This window comes from Sphaerodactylus townsendi, linkage group LG15 (genome assembly GCF_021028975.2).
Source record: "Sphaerodactylus townsendi isolate TG3544 linkage group LG15, MPM_Stown_v2.3, whole genome shotgun sequence".
Classification (NCBI taxonomy): domain Eukaryota; kingdom Metazoa; phylum Chordata; class Lepidosauria; order Squamata; family Sphaerodactylidae; genus Sphaerodactylus; species Sphaerodactylus townsendi.
The window spans coordinates 24,673,207-24,697,519 of record NC_059439.1 but is presented as its reverse complement, the minus strand read 5'-3'; the positions used below and the strand labels follow the sequence as shown (position 1 = coordinate 24,697,519).

Genomic DNA, 24,313 nt, shown 5'->3' with positions numbered 1-24,313 from the left:
AGAGGAGCCTGTAAGACTGAGTTATTCCGCCGGGCTTTTGGGGAGGCCGGCTGCTGATAGGTGCCCATTAACAACTAAGATCCGCTGTTCCCCTCTCAGGGGAGTTGGGGAGCTAGTGGCTGAACGCCATCTGTTTTTTTAACTGATTATAAATTAAGAGCGCTGCTTTTAACTGACATGAATTTTTAGTATTCTATTTTGTTATCCGCTTGTTTATATTGTGATGTAAACCGCCCTGAGCCCTTTGGGGGAGGGCGGTATAAAAGTGGAACAAACAAATAAATAAATAAATAAATAAATATAAAGAGTGGTAAAATACAGATTATGTTAAAACCAATTGACTAAAATTTACACAAAGGTTTCACTCTTGATCCAAGTGCCTTTGTTAAAAACCTGGCAACTGATTCAGTAGTGTGGGGATGATGGTCACTAAGCAGGTGTGAAACTATTTCCTTGTCTGATGTCACTGAAAATTTCTTCAAGATGGCCTCGAGAAAAAGCAACCGATAGACTGCCAAATCTTTGCAATGAAGGAGCACGTGTTAGGGAACTCATACAGGAATTTGAGGAGGGAAACCCAGCATTTACTACTGAAGTTGCCACTAATGGTCTGAAATCCCACCATGTAATTAACTCCCCCTGCAATTAGCTACAGCACTGTAATTTCTTCATCCTAGCCAAAGGCTCAGAGAGTTTTCAGAAGCTTCCAGCAAACCTTTAATAAGTAAGGCCGACAGGGATGATGAAAAATGCACCAACACACTGAGTGCTGGTGGAGCTCTCTTGCATCCTACTTGGGGATCGGAACCCACACGATGAGAGCTAGAACTCAAGGCAAGGATTCAAAACTGTGTGGATGGCAGAAATAAGGCTGTTTCCCTTCCGGAAGGATGTCGTCACCAATCTGAGGCAGTCTGTGACAATGTCGATGGCCACAAGACAGTTTGTGTCTGGAAGCAAGCGTTACTGCCAGGATGCTAAGGCTGGTAGCGTTGATTATTCTCCTTCCTCCGATGGACTGGCGAGTGCATACAATGATGTACTCAAAGCTTGATCCCCTCCCGATTCTATATGAGCAGTACCAGCCTGGGGACTTCCTCCTGGGCGGGATTACTTCTCTGATCATCTGCAGTCTTCACCCCTTGAATTTCGAAGAACATCCTTCCGAGTTTCTGCTGGAGGCTCCTTCGTAAGTCATTTTCTCTTCCAAGCTTGGGCACTTATAAAACCCTCACCCAAGTGTTTCAGCTGTTTGTGTTGCAAGCTGCCTTGAGTAGGAGGAGCAGGGAGACGTGGATTCTTAAAAGGACCAGTCAGTGCTGGATTCAAATCTTCCCTCTGTCAGAACACTCACTATACTCTGTGGAAAAAAAAGTTAGTACGATCAGTTGAGGTGCAGTGGTCAATAAAATTGCATGCTTCCGCATTAGAATATAGTTCCGAATGAATATGAGAATTATAATTCATTTTCACACACTGCCTTTGTCAAAATTATTATTTTGTGCGTTACTGGACATGATACTGTGATACAGCAGTATCTATAGTTCAGGGGTGTCAATCTCACGGCCCTCCAGATGTTCACGAACTACAATTCCCACCAGTCCTTCCCAACATGAGCATTGGCTATACTGGCAAGGGCTGATGGGAATTGTAGTTCATGAACATCTGGAGGGCCACGAGTTTGACACCTGTGCTATAGTTCATTGAATGACTGGGAGGAGCAGGGCTAGGTAGGCACTAGGACCTAGGGGAGCATTCTACCACAAAGAAGATCCAGCCCATTGAGTTGTGTGGTGGAGGAATATACAACCCTACTAACACTTTTTTCTGAGATGACTAGCTCAAGGTCACCCAGCAGGATTGTAGGAGTGGGAAAACAAATCTGGTTCACCAGATTTTGCTGCTCATGTAGAGATGTGGGGAATCAAACCCGGTTCTCCAGATTAGAGTCCACTGCCCTTAATCGCTATACCCTGTTGTTGTTTTTTTAACACAAGCCTTTATTGACATATAAAACAGGACAAAATTTTAAAACAAAACAAGGTTAATAAATGCAGTTAAAACTACTAATTTCCAGTATAAAATTTGCAACAGTTTCACAAAAAAGCACATCAGAGCTGTTCAGGAGATTGGGTATCTTATAACACTCATGCCACTGAGAACATTGCGAGAAAATGGAATTCATGTATTTCATGCGTATCTTATTGTATTCAGGGCATAGAAACAAAGAATGGTCGAGTGTTTCGACCATAGCCATATCACATGAACAAACTCTTTTAGAATGTTCCATATTCTTAAATCTTCCCTCCAGCAGAGCTATACCCTGTTGCTTCCTATGAGTCAACAATAATAGCATATCCTTGATATTTCAGTCAATGATGAATGACTCATATCCTTACAGGTAGGCAAGGAAATCAGAGTTATAACTAGTCAGAAATATAAACGTGTTGACTGTTGAATGATTCTGATAAAGAGTCTTTCAAATCTGTTTACAGAGTGGTGACAAAGTTCTACCAGCACGTCCTTGCTTTGGCCTTTGCCATCAAGGAGATCAATGAGAATCCCAAAATCCTGCCCAACGTCACTCTTGGGTACCGCATCTATGACAGCTTCTATAATGTGAGGATGACCTACCGTACCACTCTGGATCTGCTCTTCAAAGCACAGAGATTTGTTCCTAACTACAAATGCAACAGCCGGAAAAACATCATCGCCGTCATTGGGGGACTTGGCTCTGAGACCTCCTTTCGCATGGCAGACATCGTAGCTCTGTACAAGATTCCCCAGGTAGAACGCATATATTAGATTCATTTCCCTCATTTTCCCTCTTGTCTTCCTGCGAGTGGTTCTGTGGTTCTAAGGAAAGGTGTCGTGCCAGACTGACAATAAAAGCATTATCTCCTTTTGAAGGGTGGGGGAAGCCCAATTGTGCTTGTCACAGGCATATTTATGAATGTATTTCACACATTTTTACTCGACCTTCCACCGAATCAGGATACCCTGACTGGGGATTATATGTTTTGGGGGAATTATGAGCACAAAGGAATTTGGCAGCAGATGACAGAAATCAATTCCCTAAAACCGCATTGCGTTCCCTTGGTGCGAGAAAATTCATCAAGAGCAAATCTTGACTCCCGTTCCTGGGAAACCTTCCGATTTTTTCAGTATGTATTCAGTACACACAGAGCACTCCCAGATATGTTGTAAGAACACACCATTAAATCAGACTATTGACCCATCTACCTGTCTACTTAACTGGCAATGGATCCCCAGAGTTTCAGGTAGAGAAAAAAAACACTCGAAAGACACGCTACTTGGTAGATGGATCCACATACAGCAGAGATTACTTGAGCAAGAGCGACCGTGGCACATGGTCTCCTGACAATATGTAAATTCCTGTATCACGTCTGCTTTTGGAATCTTGTCTTCAGTTTTAGAGGGGCAGTTAATAGCCTGCATGGGACCGACTAGCTGACGGTTGTCAGGGCTTGGAAGCTAAGGAGAGTTGGCCATGTTTAGAACTTGGATGGGAGCCCAGCAATGAAGATCAGGGTTGCTATGCAGAGAAAGACAACGGCAAACCACCTTGGAATCTCCCTTGCGTTGAAAGCCCCTGGAGAGATCACCATAAGTACTTCATTATTACTACTATAGCCATGAAGCCCCTCTTACAAGAGGTTTTGCATCTGAGATTAGCTCCACGGTTCAGGAGGAGTGTTTCTTAAATCTAGAGGCTCCCATTTCAAGGGTCTGTGGTTGTGATACTCCACGCCCTCCCACTTTTGAATCATTCTGTATTCGGCTCCTTCCGCGCATGCAGAATAATGCCCTTTCCAACTGCTTTCAGTGCTCTTGGAAGCTGTGCGGAATAGCAAAATCCCCTTGCAAACCGTTGGGAAAGTGGTTTGAAAACGCATTATTGTGCGTGGGCGGAAGGGGCCTTCCAGACAAATGGAAATGCTATGATGCTCTTCGGAAAATGATTAATTATTGATTTTACAGGTAGGAAGGAAAAGAAGGAAACACAGAACCTGTCTGCATTAAAACTCCGTTTTCTGTGTTTGAGGGAAAAGAGCAATGTGATATCCTCAAATTTAATATCATGGATTCTCATCTTGCCTTTCATTAAAAAAAAAAACCTCAATTTTTGCCATCGGTGAAATTACGAATGGGCAAGCAATGGCTGTAAACTGTGTTAAGATCTTTAAAATTTTGCACATAGACTATTATAGTCACCTGCAAAGCTCACCCTTGGCCCGGAGCCTTAACCTCCAGAGCTCCCTTAGATCCCAAAGCCCTACCCAGCCGAATGTGCAGGAAGATTACATATCGAATTAAACCAGTGGATCATCATCAAGGCTACAGGAGCAACAGTGGTGTGGTGGTTAAGAGCAGGTGTACTCTAATCTGGAGGAGCCGAGTTTGATTCCCCGCTCTGCCGCTTGAGCTGTGGAGGCTGATCTGGGGAATTCAGATTAGCCTGTACATTCCAACACATGCCAGCTGGGTGACCTTGGGCTAGTCACAGTTCTTCTGAGCTCTCTCAGCACCACCTACTTCATATGATGTTTGTTGTAAGGGGGGAAGGGGTAAGGAGTTTGTAAGCCCCTTTGGGTCTCCTCAGAGGAGAGAAAGGGGGATATAAATCCAACTCTCCTTCTTCTACATATGACCACAGACATTTCAGGATGAGGCAGCCCAGTTAGTCTGGAGTAGAGGAGATCAAGGGGGAACATGATTGTTTGTATTTGGTAGATGCCAGGGATGGTTTGGGATGTCAGGATTGTTTTGGGATCATGAGTGCTCCACCAGTGAGCAATGGTCCCAAATCTCTTTCTATCTCTATTCTAAAACATCTACTCTTTTCCAGCTCTCTTATGGGTCATTTGCTCCGGAGGATATGGATGGAAGAAAGTTTCCTTCCTTTTACCGCATGGTTCCAAACGAAGACCATCAGCACACGGGGATTGTCCACTTGCTCCTCCATTTCAAATGGACATGGGTTGGGCTTCTTCTGGCAGAAGACGAAAGCGGTGAACATTTTGCGGAAGTTCTGGAGCCGGAGCTGTCCCGGAATGAAATCTGTTTGGCCTTCACCGAACGAATCCAGAAACAATTCTTTTGGGATAGTGTGGAGGACATTAACAAATACGCCTCAAATATTTATCGATATTTTCCCTATAGCAATGCCAGCGCACTCATCTTCTATGGAGAATCCATGGCACTCATCCCTTTCAGCACGTTCATGTTTATGGCAGACCCCCACGTTCAGGAAAGTGCTTCGTTTAAAAAAGTGTGGATCACAACAGCCCAGATTGATTTTGTACTGGGAGGTCATCAAAGGAACGGGCATTTGCAATATTTTCAAGGGGCCATTTCCTTCACAGTCCACACGAAGGAGGTTCTAGGGTTCCAGACGTTTCTTCAACACGTAACATTTGACCAGGCCTCAGTTCTCCAGCTCTTCTGGGAACAAGCATTTAACTGTGAGTTTCGAGACCCATCGGAGATGTGGGTTGAAGGAGCATGCACTGGGAACGAGAAGCTCGAGAGCCTTCCAGGTCTATTGTTTGATATGCACATGGCCGGCCACAGCTATAGCATTTATAATGCAGTCTATGCCGCAGCACATGCGCTGCATGATTTTCACTCATCAAGATTCAGTCACAGAGCAGAGGCGGGTGGTCGGAGATTTGAATTTCAACATGTCCAGCCTTGGCAGGTAATGTCCATGCAGTATTGACAAGACAATGTTGATACCATGCAGGAACATGTGGATAATGGTTGTACTGATACTGCATCTATTTTTACTAGCCTAAGTTTGCGCGTTCTCTTCTCAAAGCCAAAGTGTGGCAGGGAAGCACTTTATCTCCTACTGTCTCCTCGGACCTGCATATCTGATGGACCTGTCTCTCCATGTATCACCCCTCTCAGCCCCTCTGCTCATCGGAGGCGGACCTGTTGGTGATCCCTGGCCCCAAGGCGATCCAGCTGGCCTATACAAGGGCCAGGGCTTTTATAGCCCTGGCCCTTTCCTGGTGGAACAGGCTTCCAGGTGAGATCAGGGCCCTGAGGGTTTTCCCATCACCTCCTTCTGAAGAGCTTTCATTAATGGTCTCCCATCCAAGAATTGAGCCTGCCCCTATATGATGCTGTTGGGGTTGATCCAGAGTTCTTACCAGAGGGCTGCTGTCTATCTAGAATATCTAAAGACAAGACAATTAATGTAGCTGGAGTTTATTTGTTTAAATTTTGTATCAGTTTTAATCTGACTATTTTAAATGGCTTGACCAATTTTAACGGATCAGGTGAATTTACATATCTCTCAAAAAGAGGGTGCAGTGCTCCTGACAAGGTCCTAGTATCCTCTAAGATCAGGAAACATGTTAAAGAATTTCAGATTGGTTTTAATCATATGAGCGATCATCTACCACTAACTATCACCATATCAATAAACCACTCCTTTTCTGAGGCTAAACCAGCTAGCCCATTACAAATTGTTAGGAATGAGTTGGCCTAAAAATAATACTAGGGGAAAGTCAGCACCATACTTTTATTCCCCATAAGCTCATGGCCCTAAGATCACTCATAATTCTTCCAAACTATTAATCCTGGGTTTTGTGTTTTACGCATTATTTGAAGAGCTAACGCAGGAGATTATTGCCACTACTAGCGACCTACCTAAAGTCATGTGAAAAGAACCAAATCAAGAAGTCGACATGACCTAAGTACTAAATGATGAATACTATCGCGACAAAGTGACTCTCACGGGGAGTACATATATGCAATCTTTAGAGATACCCTCCTGTAAGTAACACCTTGGGTACATACTTCTCCCTAAAGAACCAACTTCTATAGTATTCTCAAAGAACGTAAATTGGATACTACTAAATGATCACTGGGAGCACTTGTACAGGCAATAAACTGTAACTGACTCAAGGAAGTTTTGGTCCCTTGTATCCCAATGACTCAGGTTCACTTAGTTTCCACGCAGCTTGTATACCATGCAGTCATCATCTGGCAGAAATACTTCCTTTGATGTTTTTAATGAGACCCTTCATTTTCCTAATTTGCATGTTTCTGCCTACATAAACGACAGTCCAGAGTGGCCCCCTGTCTGCGCAGAAGAAGTGCATGAAATTGTGCTCGTAAATTAAAGGACCACAAGGCTCCAGGACCCGATCGGTTCCCCAGAGTTATGTTAAGAACCCTTTGTTGACTGGTGGTCCCCGGTACTATCAGCGCTTTGTACATCCGTTAAGCAAGCAGCTCTTGTACCATCATATTGGACCCAGTCGATTATAATTCCTGGCTTCAAAGAGGGAGAGTTTTTGCTCCCTTCCAATTACCGTCCCGATTAGTTTATTGTCCATCACTGGCAAGGTATATACCAAAATATTTGCACAATAAACTCTCTTCATGGATTACAGAAAACAAAATCATTGGCCCAGAACAAAGTAGTGGGATTTCAACATGGGAAATCTACTTTTAGGATCATTGTTTGATCCTTAGGACTCTCGTCACAAAATACACCACAGCGGAAGCAAATCATCCCTGGTTTGTGCAGCCTTTTTTTTGGACTTAAAGGGGCATTTGACTCCTGTCTCCAGAGATCTACTGTGGAGAAAACTTGCTACATCTAAAGGGAATTGACAGAAGGCTACTTACACTAGTAATGGCTCTTACATCATGACACCTACCTGTCAAGTCGTAAATGCTCTCCTGATGGTTTATACTTAGTCCTTATATACCAATTAACAGGGTGTCAAACAGGGGTGTGTTTTGGCCCCAACCTCCTATTTAATCTTTTTTTGAAGTGATCTGGCTTCCTTTTTGATGGAGGATTCCTCGCACTGCCCTGCTTTGAATCATATGACCATACCTTATTACTTTTTGGTATGCTGATGACGCTATATTACTCTCCGTTACAAAAGCTGGCTTGGAAGCGGCTTACTGGCACGGGCCTGTGTTGAATATTGTAGTCATAATAACCTGACGGCTTTAATTTTGCAAAGTCAAAAATAATGGTTTTTGCTTGTTCTTGGAGACCATTTAGTTGGCCAATAAATAATGAACAGCTTGAACAGGTCCAAACATTTTTAAATACCTGGGTCTCCATTTCTAATTATAACTCCTCTTGGGTTACTCCAAAGGAAATTGGCCATTAGAATCAAGCAAACTTAGTTGCAAGGCCATTAGCCGCTATTTTACGCTTTCAAAGCTTCATGAATTTGTACCTGCAGCCATTAAGGCATTTCAATGCTGAAAATCACCATGCAATTACTATCACGGAATCCCACTGTGGATACAAGCATGGAGCTGCGATATGGAAAGAGTTCAGTCATGCTTTCTCTATAGTATACTAGAAACCACCTCACTCAGTCCCATATGCTGCGGTCTGTTTGGAGGTGGGCCAACATCTACTCCATACAAGAAGAGCATGGTGTGCATGACCTTCCAATTCTGGATAATGATTATTGCTTTAACATAACTGTCACAAAAGCTTTACGCTACCAGGCTCTTTCTTTCATAGCCAAAACCGAGTGAGTGGTCCTTTGTTGAGGCGAAAAACTATGAAATGGCTCTATCCTTGGATGCATTGGTAGTTTAATGAAGATGCCAATGAGCTAAAAGCTGACTATCAAAAAGAGATTGTATGATCTCGAGTATAGTCACCTGATGCAGCAGGCTAATAAACAGCTTTTCGCTCTCCCTTGCACTTGGGTATACCATTAAAACCCTATACCATGGCCAAGTATGTTCCATTTGATCTTGTGGAACCCAAATTGCGACGGTAGCCCTGACCCTTGCTTAGGTGCAATATTCTCCCTTCAGCTACCACACTCAGGGTAAGGTAATACAGAAAGTGCCTTTTAATGAAAGATTTTGTCCCTGCAGTTCAGCTTACGAAGAATCAATCCAACACGTGATATTACACTGCCCGTTACACAGTTTAGCCAGGAATAAATATCTAAACCCGTGGTTAAAACCCCCCATTGATAATATTAATCTATCAATTGTGGTAACGATGTTGGATTGTGGTTCTGCAAGTGTATTGGAAGCGCTGGCTAACTTTTTGTGCTCTGTCATCAGCAAACGGTTATAACTGTACTGGAGATTGTATCATTACACTGAGGTCGCCATTTTTCTGGTATATTGCTGCTGTTTTAATTATGCCATTAAAGGTTTATATATATATATAAAAAAGAATTGAGCCTGCTTAGTTTCCAAGATCTGACAAGACTGAGCTGTTATCATGCTGCCTTCCTTCCCATGTCTGGGATTCAATAAAAGTTTATTCACAACAACAACAACAAGGAAAGATATCTTTAAATCTCAGCATAGTCAATGTTTGTCATTTCACCTTCTTTCAATTAGATGCACCAATTTCTTCACGGCCTTTCTTTTAACAACTCCGCTGGAGAAAGTATGTTTTTTAATAATAATGGAGAATTGGATGCTGGGTTCGAAATAACGAACTTGGTCATCTTCCCAAACAAGTCGTTTCAGCGTGTGAAAGTCGGAAGGGTGGATCCCAGGGCTGGGAAAGGAAAAGAGTTCACCATCAATGAAGATCTGATTACATGGCAAGCGAGTTTCAACCAGGTTTGTAGCCCAGGGCCTTAGGGGCCATTTCATTCTCTGGATAGGTGGCACAGAACATAAGAACATAAGAACAAGCCAGCTGGATCAGACCAGAGTCCATCTAGTCCAGCTCTCTGCTACTCACAGTGGCCCACCAGGTGCCTTTGGGAGCTCACATGCAGGAGGTGAAAGCAATGGCCTTCTGTGGCTGTTGCTCCCGATCACCTGGTCTGTTAAGGCATTTGCCATCTCAGATCAAGGAGGATCAAGATTGGTAGCCATAAATCGACTTCTCCTCCATCAATCTGTCCAAGCCCCTTTTCAAGCTATCCAGGTGAGTGGCCATCACCACCTCCTGTGGCAGCATATTCCAAACACCAATCACACGTTGTGTGAAAAAGTGTTTCCTTTTATTAGTTCTAATTCTTCCCCCCAGCATTTTCAATGTATTCCCCCTGGTTCTAGTATTGTGAGAAAGAGAGAAAAATTTCTCTCTATCAACATTTTCTACCCCATGCATAGATTTTGTAGATTACAGAGATAGTATTTTTCCTTGGGGGAATATGGTGCCCCTTTTGTGTTTGATCAGCCTAGTTAAAAAAGGCATTTGGTATTTGCTAATTCAAACACCAAAGAGAAATTTAGCATTGAGGTGCCGAATCTCTCTATTTCGATCTGAAATACAATTGTATGTTTTCCCTATATGCAACCACATGTGAACTACCTTGCATGCCTTCGTTAGAAATTTAGTAGGGAACCAGGTACAATAGCTTCCTTTGGGTGAAATACTGGGCTGAGAAGCTCGTTTGGCATCAAAGAGATTACCCCCTCTCCCAAAAAGCAACTGGAAAACACGTATATTGTTTTCTTTCACTTCATCTGAAATTCACACTTAATTTGGTTCCTTATGTTAGGTAACCAACAGTAGAGAAATGTTCCCGTTTTCCAATCCTAAATTTCTTTCATCTGCGGACAGGCACTTCCACTGTCGGTGTGTAATGATTTCTGTCCTCCTGGGTTTCAGAAGAAAAAGAAGGAGGGGGAGAAATTTTGTTGCTACGATTGTTCTCCGTGCCCGGAAGGGAAGATTTCAAACCAGAGGGGTAGGTGATGCCCAAATCCTGATAGATACGTGTGACTTTATAACCAAAAGACTCCACACAAAAAAGTCACAATCTGCTTTGAGTTTTCTGAGTTTGCATCTTCATGGAGAGGTTAAAGAAGTTACGCACGGGATACCGGGAAAACAGCCAGGAAGCCCTCATCCTTTGCTTGTTTTATGGAGTAGGATATTTTTCCCCAAAAAAATAACTCTGTTAAATTACAGTCATTGATTTCTCTTAGGCCCTTTCTGCACGGGCGGAATATGGCGGCCTGGGGACAGCCAAAACGCCGTCCCCAGGCCGCCATTCGCACAGGGGGCGCAGCTGCTTCACAGCCACACCGCCCTACCGGCGCCAAGCCGGCGTTTCCAAACGGTTTTTTGAAAACGCCAGCTGGAAGCCACCGCCATGCAAATGGCAGCGGCTTCCAGGCGCTTCCCCCCCCCCCACTCCCTCCCTTCACTTACCTGCTCTCCGGCCCTCCGGCGCATCGTTGGGGCCTGGGGACATGCCCCCCTGTTCTGCGATGCGGAAGCAGGCGCACAGGGCAGGGGAGGCGTGTTCCCAGGCCCCGGCAACGCACCAGAGGGCTGGAGAGCAGGTAAGTCAACCGGGCGACGGCGCCCAGCGGCGCCGTCTCCCCGGTTCTTTCTGGGACTGTCCATGCGGACGGTCCTGGCGTCGTCGGGTCGGCGTCAGCAATGCCAACCCAAGCCCTTTCGCCTCCGTGCGGAAAGGGTCTTACCCTCCTTTTTCCCCTTTAAAAAAGGGATTTTTCTTTCTTTTTTGTTAGATTTCTTTGTGAAGAGAAGGCAATGCACCACTTTGTAACTTCAGCCCTCACAGTTAGTGTGTTACCCGCTACAGGGTGATGCTCTAGCAGGGGGACTGGAAAGTTTGCAAAGGTATTTCCTGCCTCTCAGCATCTGCGGACTGAAATCCTGAAATGCTGTACGGTCTCCCTTCCCATCTCTCCTCCTTTTAAATCTATCTTTGAGCCCGATTGAAAACTATTCCCAGATTCCTAAAAAGTGGAAAAGAAATGGATGATTGGATTTCAGGGAGAAACGGGAAATAAGAAAATTGGTCATAACACCTCTATCACGAGCAAATAAACTGTGTTTTGATCCTGTTTTTTTTTACTCATCTCTCAGATGACAAAAAATAAGGATACATGTGCTAAGGTAGCAAAGACTGCAGATATTTGTTTTAGAAACCTACGAAATTTGTCTTTTAATTTATAAAAAACGACAAAAATAATTTAGAAACTGCATCACATGTTGTTAAATCAGTAAAATAAGTTTGGGTTTGATAAGAAAGCAAGCATTGGGCTCAATAAAAAATAAAAACTGTTAAGATTTTAGCTTTTTCCTAAAATAGCTGGGATTTTTCTTCCCAGAATTTCCCCCTATTGCTTCAAGAATCTACTCTGTACACATAGGCAGCAGCAAATATTTGGCATGGGTAAAATTTCAGACAAAGATCCTACATCAAAGGTTATCCGGAGTTGACACTGTAATTGGTCCTGATTCTTTTGTTTGTTCATTTCAGACATGAAAGACTGCATTAAATGCCCAGAAGATCAATATCCAAATGAGGACCAGGATGAATGTCACCCCAAAGTTATAACCTTCCTATCGTTTCAAGAACCTTTGGGAATCGGTTTGGCTTCAGTGGCTGTTTCTTTTTCCCTGATCACAATTTTGGTACTAGGAACTTTCATTAAACACAGAAATACGCCCATTGTCAGAGCCAACAACAGGGAGATCACCTATGTTCTCCTCATCTCCCTCCTGCTATGCTTTCTGTGCACTTTTCTCTTTCTTGGACATCCTAGAAAAGTGACCTGCTTCCTCCGCCAGTCTGCTTTTGCTGTCATCTTTACAGTGGCTGTTTCTTGTGTCTTGGCCAAAACCATCACTGTGGTTGTAGCTTTCATGGCCACCAAACCTGGGTCTAATATGAAGAAATGGGTGGGGAAAAGATTGACCACCTCCACTGTCCTTTTCTGTTCTCTTCTTCAAGCAGGCATTTGCATGGTGTGGCTCGGAACGTCACCCCCCTTTCCAGATTTTGATATGCAGTCACTGACTAGAGAGACAGTGGCAGAATGTAATGAAGGCTCTGTCACCATGTTTTACAGTACCTTAGGTTACATGGGATTTCTGTCCTTCATCAGCCTGACTGTGGCTTTTCTAGGTAGGAAGCTGCCCGACAGTTTTAATGAAGCCAAGTTCATCACGTTCAGTATGGTCATGTTTTGCAGTGTTTGGTTATCTTTTGTTCCAACCTATCTGAGCACCAAGGGGAAATACATGGTCGCCGTGGAGATCTTCTCCATCTTGTCCTCTAGTGCTGGTTTGCTGGTTTGTATCTTTTCTCCTAAATACTATATTATTGTACTCAGGCCTGAGCTGAACACAAAAGAGAAGATTATCAGGAGAAAGGACTGAAGGGTTTAATATTCTGATTGTACTGTTTCCGAGCAAGCTTTCTGCAATGGGTTAACTGTCCAAGAGCGAAATACAAAGTCAGTATATCAGCTGAGTGACTTATCCAATTTCTCAAAAATTTCTTTTCAAGAGTTTTGGTTCCCAAGAAGCTTGGGAATAAAAAAGATTCTCTACAACCATTGTCAACCTCATACAGCAAGTTGTTGGGTTGTTTATAGGGAGAGTATCTGCAATTCCCTGTCTCAGAGGCTCATTCCGCACATGCAGAATAAGGCACTTTCAAACTGCTTTCAGTGCTCTTTGAAGCTGTGTGGAATGGCAAAATCCACTTGCAAACAGTTGTGAAAGTGGTTTGAAAATGCATTATTTTGTGTGTGCGGAAGGGGCCAGAGAGAGGGTTAGAAGGGATTCAGATGTCCCCACCAAAACTTCAAAAGGATTCATAGTAGCTATAGTGGCAATAGAAAATTTAAGAGAGAAAAATTCATTCTGTCTTCTTGGTTTAAACTGTAAAGGTTCTAGGGAATAATCCACAGCTGGCCTCCTTTTCCCATACCCAATTTTAACTGGTTCAAATTCAACAATTATTTTTACTTTACACAATAAATATTTTATCTAACTTGTATATGTATGTATGTATGTATGTATGTATGTATGTATGTATGTATGTATGTATGTATCTATCTATCTATCTATCTATCTATCTATCTATCTATCTATCTATCTATCTATCTATCTATCTATCTATCTATCTATCTATCTATCTATCTATCTATCTATCTATCTATCTATCTATCTATCTATCTATCTATCTATCTATCTATCTATCTATCTATCTATCTATCTATCTATCTATCTATTTGTTTATTATATTTGTAGACTGCCTCACCCCCGAAGGGCTCGCAGCGGTTCACAGGTTCGGCAATAACCGATGCCGCAGCATATAAACATAGAGTAACCCCATTAAAACAAAGATGCATCAGCAAATACATTACAATGAATAAAATAGAAATAAAACAGCAGAACATCAAACAAAAGAACAGCGCCTGATCAAAAAGGCCAGGAGGGGAAGGCAGGACCCAAAACAGAATCACGGCCCTGCCAGAGTGGAAATGGCAGCCTCATTGGGGGCAGTAAATATATATCCTTCTGTTAAAAATCTATAAAACCTTTAATGAAAAGAAAAATTTATAGGTAACCATGGTGACAGGAGGTTAATCTTAAATCAAACACCCTCTTCAGTTCTCTCTGGTTGACTGATTTGCCCAGAAACACACTATTTTATTAATGGCAGATTTCTTCCTCTTGGGGTGTTGTGGAGCTTCCGGGCTGTATGGCCGTGTTCCAGTAGCATTTTCTCCAGATATTTTGCCTGCATCTGTGGCTGGCATCTTCAGAGGATCTCTGAGGATCACAGCCATACAGCCTGGAAACCCCACCACACCTCAGTGACTCCAGCTGTGAAAGCCTTCGAAAATACATTTTCCTCTTGTTTCAAAGGCGGCGGCAGCAACATCTTGAAGGGTTTTCCCTGTATGATGTTGTGGTTAAGTGCATGAACACTGTAGGGTTAATGCTAACAAGTTGCAACACACTGTTGGGCTCAAATGTGCATTTAGGTTGATACTGTACATGGCCCAATATTGTTCATTCACACTGACCTTCATTCTTGGAAAACACTGAGTGGAATAAGAAATGTATGTTCCTCTTTTTGATTCAACTCCAGTTAACTTCTTTTCATGGTGTGTCTCCGAGCACAGTAATAGACTGCGGAGTCGGCAGCTGTGAGGGAGTTCAGCTGGAGGAAGAACTCGTTCTTGGAGGTGTCTGCAGAAATGGCGGCACGACTTCGGAGAGAAGGATTGTACCACTTGCTTCCACTCTGGGGGTGTATTTCTGCAATCCATTCCACAGTTTTCCCAGGAGGCTGACGAAACCAGTTCCAAACATAACTAGAACTAGAGATTGATGTCCCTGTCACTTTACAAAGCAGGCTGAGATTCTCTCCAGGTTTCACCATCCCTGGTCCAGACGAAGTCAGCTGAGTATCTGAGAAGGCCCCTGGAGAAAAGAGGTCATTGCAATCAGTTTGGAACATCATATGACAAAGGATTCAACCCAAACAATTGGTCTGAATTATCTCTAGAATATTTGCTTACATTTTGGAATGGTGGTCAAGAAACATACACAGAATAGAAGTAACTTCATGATCTTGGCAGTGAAATAGCCCAGCTTGTCAGGAAAGATGGCTCTGGAGACAGGAGAGAAAGTTGAGGTTCCTCACTGAGAGGGAATACCTTTTGAGGAGATGTGTTTCCCCCTCTTGAAGCCTCAGTAAGAAATTTGCATGCCCTCTTCTTCCTGGAACACATGAAGTATAAAGAGGGTGTTAGAAGTGGAGCTAATGGTGATGCTTACTCCTAGCATCATTAATTCTGTTTCTCAAACACACATTGTGATTGTTGGTGGATGGACAAAGGTTGTTTCTGATGCCAGCTCTTTTAGGAATCCACATCAGCTGCACCCCACTGTTTCCCCCCAGGCAACCAGCTGAATGGCAGCAGGGAACCATCAACTGGGGGGCAGAGGAATGAAGTAGTGTGTAGAGTGGTAGCAGTATCTATTCACTACTGATAGAATCATAGGCCCCTTCCGCACAGGCAAAATAATGCATTTTCAAAACACTTTCACAACTGTTTGCAAGTGGATTTTGCCATTCCGCACAGCTTCAAAGAGCACTGAAAGCAGTTTGAAAGTGCATCGTTCTGCATGTGCGGAATGAGCCATAGAGTTGAAAGAGGCCCCCAAGGGCCATCAAGTCCAACCCCCTATAATGCAGGAACACACAATCAAAGCACTCATGTCAGATGGCCATCCAGCCGCTCTTTAAAAACCTCCAAAGAAGGAGACTCCACCACACTCCGAGGTAGTGCATTCCACCATCCAACAGCCCTTACTGATGTTAGGTGGAATCCCTTTTCCTTCACCTTGAACCCATTCCTCCTGGTCCTAGTCTCTGCAGGGAAGTGCTGCACTGCCTCTCCTGCAGAAGGCAGGGCTGGCTTCTTTAGCCATTGTTTCTGGCACTGTGATTGATGGCGGATGAGCAGACAGAAATTATGTCTAATGCTGTCCCTTTTTTGAACAAATGTTGGTGGGTTTGCCCCTCATAAGCTGTCTCAAAGTTATTGTGATGCTCCAAGGCTGACTGAGTCCATCTATGGATCCCAACTGGGTTTCTGGATACCTCTCATTTCTCTTGCTTATAAAAGGTTCATTCACACATCTCTTTATCATGCTTGATGTCTCTATACAATGTTGCCGTCTACAGGCCTGGTTCAGACACTTGGGTCTGGCACTATTATGGTGGACTGCCTAAATTTTCTTAGGCCGTTTCTGCCCAGGTTCTCTAGTAGCGCTCTCCACGCCGGCAAGGAATTCTGCCAAGGCTGATGGAGGCGGATAGGCCCGTCACGCAAGCGTCGCGGGCGAATTCCCTGTGGAGAGACACGGCAGACAGCAGGCGTCTCGCATGGAGCCGCCTCTTCCCGTCTCTTTCCCATTTTACCTCTCCCGGGTCGCCATCCTCGCGGGCCTCCCTGGCCCGCCCATGCTGCCCCTCCGACCTCCAGGGTCGGTGGAGAGGACAGCTGCAGGGAGGGACTTAGGAGAGCCAGCAGAGACGGCAACACGAGAGGTAAATGGGAAAGGGAAGTGGCCAGCGTGTTCCCGGCGGTGCTGTTCGCACCGCGCCGCCGGGAAGACGCTGTCCCCTCAAAAACAACCCTTTAAAGGGTTGTTTTTTAGGGCGGCCTGACGCCGCCCTGAGGGAGGGGAAGGGCAGCCAGGTCGGCGCTGCTGCATTTCAGCAAAGCCGGGCATGTAATGGAAACAGCTTGGCCTGGGGGCGGCGTTTTTACCGCCCCCAGGCCGCCGTTTTTAGCCCATGCGGAAACGGCCTTATTCTTTTCTAGAAACTCCTCCATCAAAAAAGTATGTCTTTTATTGTATCAAGAGAGTACATTGGATTTGTTTCCTCACCCAAAAATAATGATAATCATGCTGCCTCCACATTATCATTGCTACTGAATGAATCAATTGCCGTTGCCGAAAGAGAAGTGGGAAAGAATTCTGGGAAGGATTATTGGGCAGACAAATTCTCAAGAGACACTTATTAATACAATTGTTAGAAAACAATCCAGTTTACAGTTGAAACCATAATCAGACATGTGTCTTGTGTGTACTTATGCTTTGGTTCAATTGTAGACTTAAAGTTAGTCCAACAGTCATTATGCTCTTCCCATTCTGTCAACTGCATTGACTCACTCCATGTAATCTGCTTTGAGTCTATATGGCCCCTTCCGCACACGCAGAATAATGCGTTTTCAAACCACTTTCACAACTGTTTGCAAGTGAATTTTGCTATTCCACACAGCTTCAAAGAGAATTGAAAGCACTTTGAAAGTGCATTATTCTGCATGTGCGGAATAAGCCTTAAAGTGAGAAAGGAGGATCATGAATAAATCAAGAAACTTAATTCTTTAAAGGCCGCCTGGAATTAGATATCTATGTTCCTCCTTTTTGATCCAGCCTTGCCTCACTGTGCTGCATCACAGAAACAAAAATATACAGCAGAGTCGGCAGCTGTGAGGGCGTTCAGCCGGAGGGAAAACTCGTTCTTGGAAGTGTCTGCAGAAATGACCGTGCGACTTCGGAGAGAAGGGTTGTACCACGTCCTACCATCATGGGGGTGTATCCTTGCAATCCACTCCAGACCCTTCCCAGGAGGCTGGCGGACCAAGTTCCAAGCATAGCTGGACAAAGAGATTGATGTCCCTCTCATTTTACATAGCAGGCTGAGATTCTCTCCGGGTCTCACCGTCCCTGGCCCAGATGAGATCAGCTGAGTATCTGAGAAGGCCCCTGGGGAAAAGAGGTCATTGCAATCAGTCTGGAACATCATATAAGAAAGGATTCAACCCAAGCAATGTGTCTGAATTATCTCTAGAATAATTGCTAACCTTTTGGAAGGGTGACTGAGAAACATATGAAACATAGAATTAATTTCATTTTATTCATGAAATCTCCTAGCTGGGCAGGAAGGAAGACTGTAGGGTCAGTGAGGTTCCCAATTGTCATAAGTGTCCTTTTGAAGAAGAGTGCTTCCTATCCCTGGAGCCTCCGGAAGGGATTTGCATGACTCCTTCCTTCAGCGACACAAACTATAAAGAGGCTGTTCGAAGCAGAGCTGAAGGTAGGGCTGACTTCTTAAGCCGTTGCTTCTGCCAAAAGAGGAGGCATTGTGATAGATGGCGAATGGGCATTACTGTTATTATTATTGTTATAATTCTAACGTTTGCTTGTGTTTATTTTTGGTCTTTTAACTTTCCTTCACATAGGCTCATTCCGCACATGCAGAATAATGCACTTTCAAACTGCTTTCAGTGCTCTTTGAAGCTGTGCGGAATGGCAAAATCCACTTGCAAACAGTTGTGAAAGTGGTTTGAAAACGCATTATTTTGCGTGTGCGGGCCATACAGTGTTCTTCTTTGAGGGCTGCTGCCCTGTAGATCTGTCGTGTTTTGATTTTGTCAGGTTTGCTTCTGTTTTTCTGAAGCCTGTCCACAGAGGCCGCACAGAGGATGGGGACTGGAGAAATAAAACTCTTTGCTTCAACCAGTCCCTTCACGCATTCATTCTTGATTGTCTTTTTGCAAAAGAATTCTGGGGAAGTTTCTCGGGGAGACCAATTCTCAAGAGACACATAGGCTCATTCCGCACATGCAGAATAATGCACTTTCAAACTGCTTTCAGTGCTCTTTGAAGCTGTGCAGAATGGCAAAATCCACTTGCAAACAGTTGTGAAAGTGGTTTGAAAATGCATTATTTTGCGTGTGCGGAAGGGGCCATAGAAACAAAACTGTGAGGAAACAATCCGGTTTTCAGTTGAAACCACAACCAGACATGCTTGAATACCAATTTCATTTTCCTCCTGCTCAATGATAGTTGGTATTTTGATAGCACTTCTGCCCCCTGGCGACATACAAATGCCTTATATAGTCTTTGTTATTAGGCTGGGAAATTTGCCTCTTGTTAACAAGAATTGTCTCAAGAATTGTTTGCAGCAGTGGCGTAGGAGGTTAAGAGCTCGTGTATCTAATCTAGAGGAACCGGGTTTGATTCCCCGCTCTGCCACCTGAGCTGTGGAGGCTTATCTGGGGAATTCAGATTAGCCTGTACACTCCCACACACGCCCAGCTGGGTGACCTTGGGCTAGTCACAGCTTCTCGGAGCTCTCTCAGCCCCACCCACCTTACAGGGTGTTTGTTGTGGGGGGGAAGGGCAAGGAGATTGTAAGCCCCTTTGAGTCTCCTACAGGAGAGAAAGGGGGATATAAATCCAAACACCTCCTCCTCCTCCTCCTCCTCCTCCTCCTCCTCCTCTTCTTCTTCTTCTTCTTCTTCTTCTTCTTCTTCTTCTTCTTCTTCTTCTTCTTCTTCTTCTTCTTCTTCTGTGTGTGGGGAGAGATCTCTGTGGCTGTGGTGCCACCTTTGGGTGCTGTGACGAGGGGAGGGCGGGAAGGTACAGATTTCCAGCCCCTGCAAATATTAAGAGCTAGAATCTGGTACGTGTGAAGAAATCTTCTGTTATGAAGCCTTCAAAAAGAGCAATCTCTGGCATGCTTATATTGAAATATAGAAGTAGAAAACTGTATCTCCATGTGATCATATTTTTCTGTACTCCACTCCTCCAGGAGTTTGGAATGCATGGGTTTTTGTGTCCGTGCAAAGAAAACGTCTGTCCCTGCTGAAAGAGAGTTGGGCTTGAATGTCATTTTTTTCAGTATTTGCTACTCAATCTGGGTGTTCTTTGTTGCTCAAACCTGGATCATTGGACATTCATTCCATTTCAAGTGCCAAATATCCATAACAGGTTTCATGTTGAATCAGGATCCTTTGACAACACCATCAGTGGCATTGCAGCTGCTTTGCTTTATGAATTTCCATTACTTCTAAGTATGGCATTGATGGAACAGACTATTAGAGGAGGAGGAGGAGGAGGAGGAGGAGGAGGAGGAGGAGGAGGAGGAGGAGGAGGGAAAGAGGGAAAGAAGGGGGGAAAGAGGAAGGAAAGGGAAGAGGAAAGGAAAGGAAGAGGAGAAGAAGAAGAAAAGAAAGAAGGAGGAGGAGGAGGAGTTCCTTGGATTTATATCCCCACTTTCTCTCCTGCCCAAGAGACTCAAAAGGGGCTTACAATCTCCTTGCCCTTCCCCCCTCACAACAAACACCCTGTGAGGTAGGTGAGGGCTGAGAGAGCTCCCAGAAGCTGTGAGCTAACTTAAGGTATCTACAACTGGCGTGTGTCGGAGATGTACAATAATCTGAATTCCCCAGATAAGCCTCCACAGCTCAGGCAGCAGAGCTGGGAATCAAACCCGGTTCCTCCAGATTAGATACATGAGCTCTTAACCTCCTACACCACTGCCTACACAGAGGCCTTCCACTGTCCTAGCTTTCCATAAACTACACCATACTGAAGTATTCAAGAGAGCTTTTCCACACAGGGAATAGGATTTCAGTGTACTAAATGATTCACAAAGTTACTAGGAGATTAGTAGGGACTTGTGGTCCAGACTGCTGTGTACAGCTTGCAGAAACTAGGATTCCTGCTATGGTATTTTGCATAATTTAATGTGTCTTGTGAATTCTTATGCTTTGCTTCAGTTCTGTTTATAGACTTCTGGTTTGGTCCTACAGTCTTAATCCTCTTGCACTGTTTATTCACTGTCCCATTCTGTCAACTGCGTTGACTCGCTCCATGTAATCAGCTTTGAGTCTAAGTGGGAACAGAGGACCATAAAAAAAGAAACTTAATTCTTTAAAGACGGCTGGAATGAGACATCTGTGTTCCTCCTTTTTGATTGAGCCGTAATAGACCTTGCCTCACTGTGCTGTTTCACGAACACAAAAATACACAGCAGAGTCGGCAGCTGTGAGGGCGTTCAGCCGGAGGGAGAACTCGTTCTTGGAGTTGTCTGCAGAAATAGTTGTTCGACTTCGGAGAGAAGGGTTGTACCACGTCCTGCTATCATAGTAAATCCTTGCAACCCATTCCAGACCCATCCCAGGAGGCTGGCGGACCCAGTTCCAAACATAGCTAGAACTAGAAATTAATGTCCCTGTCACTTTACAAAGCAGGCTGAGATTCTCTCCGGGTCTCACCGTCCCTGGCCCAGACGAAGTCAGCTGAGTATCTGAGAAGGCCCCTGGAGAAAAGAGGTCATTGCAATCAGTTTGGAACATGATATAACAAAGGATTCAACCCAAGCACTGTGTCTGAATTATCTCTAGAATAATTGCTTACCTTTCGGAAGGGTGACTAAGAAACATATGAAGCATAGAACTGATTTCATTTTATTCATGAAATCTCCTAGCTGGGTAGGAAGGAAGACTGGAGAGTCGGTGAGGTCCCTGACTGTCACAGGTGTCCTTTTGTAGAAGAGTGCTCCCTATCCCTGAAGTCTCTGGAAGGGATTTGCATGACTCCTTCCGCCAGTGACACAAACTATAAAGAAATGGCCGAGAATCAACGCAGCTTCCATTGATAACGGGGATGGGCAGCAGTGAACTGCTTCCCTTCTGCTCCCCGGGGCTGATTGAGTAATGGCTCAATTGTCCTTTGGGGCATTGTGCGGGTGGCCTGGCACGGCAGTTGCGGATGATGTCAGGACGCGCGCCATGCCCATACGTCACGCATGGAAGGGGCCTCCATCACCTTCATAAAGCAGGCCCTGGAAGGCCCAAGCTCTCTCTTTTTTTGATGCCACCGGGCTCATCCCCACCTTCCTCTCCCATTTCTGTTTACTGTGGGTTTCTTGTGTATGTTATTTTGTCATAGCCAGGTGGCGGTTGCACATGGGGGACTGATCTCTTGGTTAGGGTGAGCTATGAGCTGACCCACTTTGGAGAAGCTCCATAAAGGGTTTGGGCGTGGAGCACATCATGGGTCAGGACTGTGTCTTACACCTCCAGCAGCAATTGGAATCTTCAGACAGTGGCCCTCCGCCCATCTGGAATTTCCATCGGGCTGTTTTGGCTTACGGTTTTTCCTCAGCAGGTGGTCTTGAGGTAATTGTGAGCTGGGGGACAGCACACAAGCTGCCCAGCATATTGATCAGCCCCCTATGCTGCACCTTATGCTTCTCTTTATCTTGAACCAACAAAATTCTGGCTATGGCCAATATGTTTTGCCACTCAAAAGTTGTGCTGTGTTCTGTTTAGTAATTGGTGGTAATGAGACGAATGCAGATCCTCCCCTCGGCTAGCAAAGAGGCTACTTGAAGCACAGCTGAAGGCAGGGCTGGCTTCCTTTTGTTCCTCTTTGCCTCACTGTGTGGCTCGTCTGACACAAAAATATACAGCAGAGTTGGCAGCTGTGAGGGCGTTCAGCCGGAGGGAGAACTCGTTCTTAGAGGTGTCTGCAGAAATGGTTGTGTGACTTTGGAGAGAAGGGTTGTACCACGTCCTGCCATCATGGGCGAATATCTCTGCAACCCATTCCAAACCCTTCCCAGGGGGCTGGCGGATCCAGTCCCAAGCACAGCAAGAACTAGAGATTGATGTCCCTGTCACTTTACAAAGCAGGCTGAGATTCTCTCCAGGTCTCACCGTCCCTGGCCCAGACGAAGTCAGCTGAGTATCTGAGAAGGCCCCTGGAGAAAAGAGGTCATTGCAATCAGTTTGGAACATCGTATAAGAAAGGATTCAACCCAAGCAATGTGTCTGAATTACCTCTAGAATATTTGCTTACCTTTCGGAATGGTGACTAAGAAACATATGAAGCATAGAATTGATTTCATTTTATTCATGAAATCTCCTAGCTGGGCAGGAAGGAAGACTGAAGAGTCAGTGAGGTCCGTCCCTAACTGTCATAGGTGTCCTTTTGAAGGAGAGGGCTTCCTATTCCAGGAGCCTCCGGAAGAGATTTGCATGACTCCTTCCTACAGCAATGCAAACTATAAAGAGGCTATTCCAAGCAGAGCTGAAGGCAGAGCTGACATCTTTAATCTTTTCTTCTGTCACTGAGATTGATGGTGGATGGGCAGACAGAGAATGTGTCTATAATGCGGTCCCTTGTTTGAATCAATGCTGCTGTATTTGCCCCTCATAAGCTGTCTCAAAGTTATTGTGATGCTCCAAGACTGACCGAGTCCATCTATGGATCCCAACTGGGTTTCTGGATACCTTTCATTTCTCTTGCTTATTAAAGGTTCATTCACACATCTCTTTATCACGCTTGATGTCTCTGTACAACGTTGTCGTCTACAGGCCTAGTTCAGACACTTGGGTCTGGCACTATTATGGAGGACTGCCTACATTTTCTTATTCTTTTCTAGAAACTCCTCCCTCAAAAAAGTATGTCTTTTATCGTATCAAGAGGGTACATTGGATTTCTTTCCTCATCAAAAAAATAATGATAATAATGTTGCCCCCACATTATTGTTGCTAGTGAATGAATCTATTGGCGTTACTGGCAGAGAAGTGAAATGATTTCAGGTCATCAGATTTTTCTCAGTATCTGCATGGTTGTATTTGGCGTTCATGAAGTTTTCCAGCTCTTTTTCCCAGACTTCCATTTTTTCAAAGGACAGTTAATATGTCTTCAGTGTACAGCACCTGGGCCCGCAGTCTCTGGTAGGGCCTGCTTCTGCAGAGACCCCAACCACAGGCTGTCAGGGAAGAAAGGGTGATAATTCTGGTAGTCCCTATGGAAGCATTCCTATCTGCCTACATCATGCAGAACGATTAGGGAAAAACTATACAGTCTGTGGGTGAAGGAACAAAACACTGAGGCCGTTTCCGCATGGGCCAAAAACGGCGGCCTGGGGGCGGTAAAAACGCCGCCCACAGGCCGCTGTTCGCACAGGCGGCGCTGCTGAAATGAAGCAGCGCTGACCTGGTTGCCCTTCCCCTCCCTCAGGGCGGCGTCAGGCCGCCCTAAGCGCCAACCCTTTAAAGGGTTGTTTTTGAGGGAACAGCGTCTTCCCGACAGCACAGTGCGAACAGCACCGCCGGGAACACGCTGTTTCCCTTCCCTTTCCCACTCACCTTGTCCTCGTTGTCGGCCTGCTGGCCTCCGAAGCCCCGCCCTCGCTGTCCTCCGACCCCTGGA

The 24,313-nt window shown here is 44.7% G+C and overlaps 1 protein-coding gene across 1 annotated transcript; it reads left to right on the top strand.

Moving 5' to 3' along the window:
• The first annotated feature begins 4,933 nt into the window (after window positions 1–4,933).
• LOC125444254 (vomeronasal type-2 receptor 26-like) lies at window positions 4,934–13,141 on the top strand. Its single transcript, XM_048516682.1, has 4 exons — window positions 4,934–5,722; window positions 9,379–9,606; window positions 10,562–10,688; window positions 12,240–13,141. Exons 1-4 carry the CDS (start codon window positions 4,934–4,936, stop codon window positions 13,139–13,141), a joined length of 2,046 nt encoding a protein of 681 aa, XP_048372639.1.
• Window positions 13,142–24,313: the final 11,172 nt, after the last annotated feature.

What these genes read in the sequence shown, in the direction of transcription:
- LOC125444254 (XM_048516682.1), top strand. Translation starts at nt 4,934, where the DNA reads ATGGTTCCAAACGAAGACCATCAGCACACGGGGATTGTCCACTTGCTC. An exon ending in GGCAAGCGAGTTTCAACCAG is followed by an intron (nt 9,607 to 10,561) that starts GTTTGTAGCCCA and finishes ATCTGCGGACAG; the next exon opens with GCACTTCCACTGTCGGTGTG. An exon ending in GAAGATTTCAAACCAGAGGG is followed by an intron (nt 10,689 to 12,239) that starts GTAGGTGATGCC and finishes TGTTCATTTCAG; the next exon opens with ACATGAAAGACTGCATTAAA.